Source organism: Macaca nemestrina, chromosome 17 (genome assembly GCF_043159975.1).
Source record: "Macaca nemestrina isolate mMacNem1 chromosome 17, mMacNem.hap1, whole genome shotgun sequence".
Lineage (NCBI taxonomy): Eukaryota > Metazoa > Chordata > Mammalia > Primates > Cercopithecidae > Macaca > Macaca nemestrina.
This window is the reverse complement of record NC_092141.1, coordinates 63,644,108-63,650,107: the sequence shown is the minus strand read 5'-3', so window position 1 is coordinate 63,650,107 and position 6,000 is coordinate 63,644,108. Positions and strand designations below refer to the sequence as shown.

Below are 6,000 nucleotides of genomic sequence, written 5' to 3'. Positions count from 1 at the left end.
TGGGAGACGCTCACGCACAGCCCTCCTGCCCTCCCCACCACCACCCAGTGCAGCAGCATCCGGTTTCTAGCTAATACTGCAGGATATGAGGAGGGTAGGAGCTGGAGCCACAGTTTTTCCTGGGTGGGTGCCAAGGTGTGGAAGGAGGAGGTGGATGGGGAGAGGCCCCTAGGGCTGGGCACTTAAAGGGGAGCTGTGTGGGCAGCAGGGCAGGCTGGTGAGGGGCCAGCTGGCATCCAGCGTGAGAGGTAGATGGAACTCAGCGGGCACGAGTGGCAGAAAGCGAGGACATACTAGGGTTGGGGGGTGCCAAAGGGGCACAGAGGGTGGGGTACGGCAAGGGGGGTGGCCAGGACCCTGTTGTGTTAACTCACAGCTCTGATCGGCAGCCCTACCCTTGGGGCTCTGGTGTGGGGGCATTCCTCTCTGATGTGGGGGAAGGAGGGCAGCTCACAAAGTGCATGGGGTGGTAAAGGGGGGGGTCTCTCCCCTCTGGTCAGCCTCAGTTAATAACTTAATATCATCTCTCTCTATCGCTCGCTCTCTCTTTTTCGTATTTTTCTCTCTGTCTAGTTTTTCTTCATTTGTCTTCTCCCCTTGCTTGGTTTCCAAAGTGCAGTTAGAATGACTATAAATTTTAACCTCCAGGGGAGGAGCCAAGCCAAGCGGTTCTTTGCACCCAGGCATCTGGGAAGTAGAGAGGCCCTCAGCCTGGAGGGGAGACCTAGGCCAAGGAACTGGGTGGGGGCTCTCTCTTGTGTGTGTAGGGCGTGAGTTGAGGGCACCTTCCCCCAGCCCACATTCCTCCTTCCCCTACAGTCAAGGTGGCTTGTCTCCTCTCAGTCCTCCCACCCTTCCCCTACCTTCTGAGAGGACGGGGTCCTGGGAACTGCAGGACACGGCTCCCCCAGCCTCCCACACTGTCCTTTCCATAGCAAGTTCATTTGTTTGCCCTGTCCCAGGGCTGGAGGTCTGAGGAGGGACCTGGGCAGTGCGGGTGTGTGTGTGGGAGCTGAATCTATCCAAGGACGAGAGGAAGGAGAGAAGGGGTGTGGGGGGGTCTCCCTCAGCCCCCAGCTCTGCCCCTTCTCTCCAGGCTCCTCCCCACCAGCTCCGCACACCCTCTGGCCGCCTGAGGCTTTAGACTTCCTGATCCTCAAAGACCTCGAGGAAGAGTGGGGGGAAGAGTTCGGTGGGGCACTCGACTTTCATGTGGAGGAAGCGGCTGGCGTGGCAGGCCCCGATCATGCGGAGGTCAGTCACCTTCATCAGCAGCTTGGGCCAGAAGTGCGGAATGTTGTGTTTGCGGTGGTTGACGTAGTGCTCGAACGCCAGCAGGTACGCCTCCTGACTCTTCTCTATCTTGTCCACACACAGCAGGCCCGAGCGGTCTGTGGGAGAAGAGGGGTGTGAGGGGCGTGGGGTCGGCCGAAGGCGTGGAGGTGGGGAGGGTGAGGTGTGGGGCGGGGGAAGAAAGGACTAGAGGGGAGATAGAAGCGGAGAGGATGGGGGAGGGGAGGGGAGAAGCTCCCCCTGAGGGACATGGGCAGGAGAAGCGCAGGCAGAGGGAGGCAGCTGGGAAGTGGAGAGGGCCAGGGGGGAGCTGGGGGGATGGGGCAACGCAAGGAGGACAGAGGGACAGGCCGGGGGCTGGGGCAGAGAGAGGAGCCTTGGAGAGGGGAGGACTGGGGTTGGTGGTTAGAGAGGCAGGGTGCTGATGGGGGTAGGGAGGGGACTGAGGGGTAAGAGATGGGACTAGGGGACAGAGGAGGGATGGGGGATGGAAGGTGGTTGAGAACAAAGTGGGGAGTGGGGAACAAAGGGGAATGCAAGTGACAGAGGATGGGGGCAGAGAGGAGGAAGGAAACAAAGACAGGAAAATGCACAGAACAGGGATGGGGAGGCAAGGGGAACAAGTGAGAAGTAGGTGGGTGACAGAGCAAGGGACAGGGGACAGGGGATGGCCTAGGTGACAGAGAGGTAGCCCAGAAGAAGATTCAGGAGGGAGTTGAGCAACAGGCCCAGGGTCCAGCCAATCTCTGGGACCCCTGGAAGCTTCTGAGCCCTCCCGGCCAATCAGCAGGTACCTGTTGACATTAGCAGCACAGCCTGCAGCAGAGCCACTTCCGTGTCATCCAGGTTAAAGGCAGAGAGTGACTTGCCCAGTTCAAAGATGGCGTCGGAGACTACGCCCAGGCCGCCATTCTTGAGCTGCTCCCGCTTGACGGCCATCTCCCCACTCAGCGTCAGGGTGTCACTCTCAGGGTCGTAGCGGACAGCCGCCCGCAGGGACATGATCTCCATGCAGCACCCCTTCAGGAGGATGATCTGGTCTTCGCAAGGCAGCTGTGGAGAGGCAGGGCCACAGGAGCACTCAGCATACCCCTCCCCGTGTCCTTGAGTCTCCCCTAGAGTGTCCTCCGGGAGCAGTGAGGCGGGCGAGGCCCCCATGGACCCTGAACGGCTGACCTTGTGTTGGGCCACATGCATGCCCTATTTCATTTAAGCCTCACAATTATGCCTGTGAGACCCAGCGTGGTGGCTCATGACTATAATGCCAGCACTTTGGGAGGCCAAGGTGGGCGGATCACTTGAGGTCAGGAGTTCGAGACCAGCCTGGCCAACATACATGGTGAAACTCCATCTCTACTAAAAATACAAAATTAGTTGGGCATGGTGGCACACGCCTGCAGTCCCAGCTACTCGAGAGGCTAAGGCAGGAGAATTGCTTGAACTCAGGAGGTGGAGGTTGCAGTGAGTGCAAATCATGTCACTGCACTCCAGCCTGGGCGATGGAACGAGACTCCGTCTCAAAAAAGAAAAAAAAAATTAGGCCGGGCGCGGTGGCTCACGCCTGTAATCCCAGCACTTTGGGAGGCCGAGGCGGGTGGATCACAAGGTCAGGAGATCGAGACCACGGTGAAACCCCGTCTCTATTAAAAATACAAAAAATTAGCCGGGCGCGGTTGTGGGTGCCTGTAGTCCCAGCTACTCGGGAGGCTGAGGCAGGAGAATGGCGTGAACCCGGGAGGCGGAGCTTGCAGTGAGCCGAGATCGCGCCACTGCACTCCAGCCTGGGCGACAGAGCGAGACTCCGTCTCAAAAAAAAAAAAAAAAAAAAAAAAAAAGAAAAAAAAATTATGCCTGTGAGTTAGTGCCCATCATTATCCCCAGCCCACTCCAGATGAGAACACTGAGGCACAGGGGATGGAGGTAACTCGCCCCAGGTCACATGGCTAGTAGGGCAGCCTGTCTCCAGCACTAGTGCTCTGGAAAATGAGAACTTTCAGGCTGCCTGGAGTTGGGTGGCCGCATAGACTTGAGGGATGAGGGGCTTCGGAGGGGAGCACTTGGAGCTGGCTGACTTCTTAGGGCAGTTAGACCTTGGTGTGTCTGTGTGCTGGGTGTGTATGTGTCTGTGTGTATCTGTATACGTGTGTCTGTGTGCTGTGTGTGTGTGCTGGGAGGGTGTGTCTGTGTATGTATTTGCATGTTTCTGTACTAGGGGTGTGTGTGTGTGTGTGTACGTATCTGTGTCTGTATGCTATGTGTGTCTCCGTGTGTGTGTGGGGGATGTGAATGTGCCTGTGTACTAGGTGTATGTGTGTCTATATGTGTGTGTGTGTGCTGGGTGTATGTGTGTCTGTGTGTCTGTGCTAGGGGTGTGTGTGTGCGTGCTAGGTGTGTGTCTGTGTCTGTGTGCTAGGTGTGTATCTGTGTATGTGTTTGTGTGTATGCCTATATGCTGTGTGTGTCTGTGTGTGTCTGTATCTATGTGTGTGTCTGTGTGCTAGGTTGTGTGTGTGCCTGTGTGCTGGGTGTGTGTGTGTGCTAGGTGTATATGTGTGTGTGTGTCTGTGTGAGCAGAGGATAGACCAGAGCCAGAGCTCCAAGTCAGCTAATAATAACAATGGTAACAGCTAGGTGTATATGTGTGTGTGTCTGTATGTGTCTCTGTGTGTGTGTCTATGTATCTGTGTGTCTGTTTGCTAGGTGTGTGTGTGTGTGCCTGCATGCTGGGTGTGTGTGTGTGTCTGTGTGCTAGGTGTAATGTCTGTGTGTGTCGATGTATCTGTGTGTGTGTGTGCTACGTGTGTGTGTGTGTGCACCTGTATGCTGGGTATGTGTGTCTGTGTATGTATCTGTGTGCTAGGTGTGTGTCTGTGTATGTGTCTACACGTGTGCCTATGTGCTGGGTGTGTGTGTGTGTGTATGTATCTGTGTGCTAAGTGTCTGTGTGTGTGTGTCTTCATGTGTGCCTGAGTGCTGGGTGTATGTGTATATGTGTGTGTTTGTGTGTCTGTGTATGTATCTGTGTGCTAGGTGTGTGTGTCTGCATGTGTGCCTCAGTGCTGGGTGTATGTGTATATGTGTGTGTCTGTGTATGTATCTGTGTGCTAGGTGTGTGTGTCTGTGTATGTATCTGCACGTGTGCCTGAGTGCTGGGTGTATGTGTATATGTGTGTATATGTGTGTGTGTGTGTATGTATCTGTGTGCTAGGTGTGTCTGTGTATGTGTCTGCATGTGTGCCTGTGTGCTGAGTGTGTGTTGACCTACGGGAATTGCTCCTTGTCCAGAGAGCCTCAGATGAGCCTGTGCTGGGTGACCGGGGGAGAGGGTTTCCCTCCAGCACAGCACCACGTCTCTCCTCCCTTCTGCCACTCACCTCGGAGAACATGGGCAGTTTTTTGGCAAAGTCCACCACACGGGTGATGGCCGGGGTGATGATCTTGGTAAACTCGCTGAAGGCTTCCAGGTCCACCTTGTCTCCGTCCGGCATGGAGACGATGGGTGACTGGCCAATGTCATCGGGCTAGAGAGAAAGACAGGGGTCAGCTGGGGCTGCAGACCCCTTTCAGCCTCTCACTGAGGCTGCCTGCCCACCAGGGGGAGCTCCAAGGCAGCTTGGGGAAGAAGGGCCCCCAAGTGCCTGAGTCCCAGCCCCAAAGCTTTTCCTTCACCTTGAGCAGAGGATAGACCAGAGCCAGAGTCAGCTAATAATAACAATAGTAACAACAGTAGTAGCAGCTATAATGACTAAATACTTAATATATGATCAGGCATCAGGCTACATGTTTTACATGTCTTATTTCATCCTGACCGTAATCCTAAAAGGAATAATTATAATAATCACCATTTCACAGATGTGGAAACTAAGGCACGGGGCAGCTAAGTAATAAGGTTAAAGTCATATGACCAGCAAGTGGTAGGACCAGGGTTTGAACTTGGGCAGTCTGACTGCTGACTGTTATACATCTGCTTGGAATCAGAGCCCGTGCCCTTAACAGTGTACTGTGCCACCCTCTGGCATGCTCCACCATGAACCAGGAGCTGGTTTTCTGCCTTCCTTCACCACACAGAGTCAACTGTCCATCTCCTCCCAAACCGACCACTTTTTTTTTGAGAGAGGGTCTTGCTCTGTTGCCTGGGCTGGAGTGCAGTGGTATAATCATGGCTTACTGCAGCCTCGACCTCCTGGGCTTAGGGGACCCTCCTGCCTCAGCCTCCCGAGTACCTGGGACCACAGGCACACACCACCATGCCCAGCTAATTTTAAAATTATCTGTAGAGAGGCTGAGCACAGTAGTTCACACTTGTAATCCCAGCACTTTGGGAGGCCAAGGCAGGCAGATTACCTGAGGTTGGGAGTTCCAGACAAGCCTGACCAACATAGAGAAACACCATCTCTACTAAAAATACAAAATTAGCCAGGCATGGTGGCGCATGCCTGTAATCCCAGCTATTTGGGAAGTTGAGGCAGAAGAATAGCTTGAAGCTGGGAGGTAGAGGTTGCGGCAAACCAAGATTGCGCCACTGCATTTCGGCCTGGGCAACAAGAGCAAAACTCCATCTCAAAAAAAAAAAAAAAAAAATTATTCGTAGAGGCTAGGCATGGTGGCTCACACCTTGTAATCTCAGCACTTTGGGAGGCCAAGGCAGGCAGATCACTTGAGATCAGGAGTTCAAGACCGGCCTGGCCAACATGGTGAAACCCTGTC

The 6,000-nt window shown here is 54.5% G+C and overlaps 1 protein-coding gene across 2 annotated transcripts in view; it reads right to left on the bottom strand.

Moving 5' to 3' along the window:
* Positions 1 to 564: 564 nt before the first annotated feature.
* LOC105472421 (thyroid hormone receptor alpha) overlaps positions 565 to 6,000 on the bottom strand; it is a 28,260-nt gene continuing 22,824 nt past the window's right edge. For both annotated transcript variants that reach the window (XM_071083104.1, XM_071083103.1), the window contains exons 7-9: positions 4,668 to 4,814; positions 2,088 to 2,346; positions 565 to 1,391 (exon numbers count right to left, since the gene is read on the bottom strand). In XM_071083104.1, the coding sequence (XP_070939205.1) occupies positions 1,141 to 1,391; positions 2,088 to 2,346; positions 4,668 to 4,814 (657 nt within the window). In that variant the 3' untranslated portion in view covers positions 565 to 1,140. The remainder of the gene's footprint in view (positions 1,392 to 2,087; positions 2,347 to 4,667; positions 4,815 to 6,000) is intronic.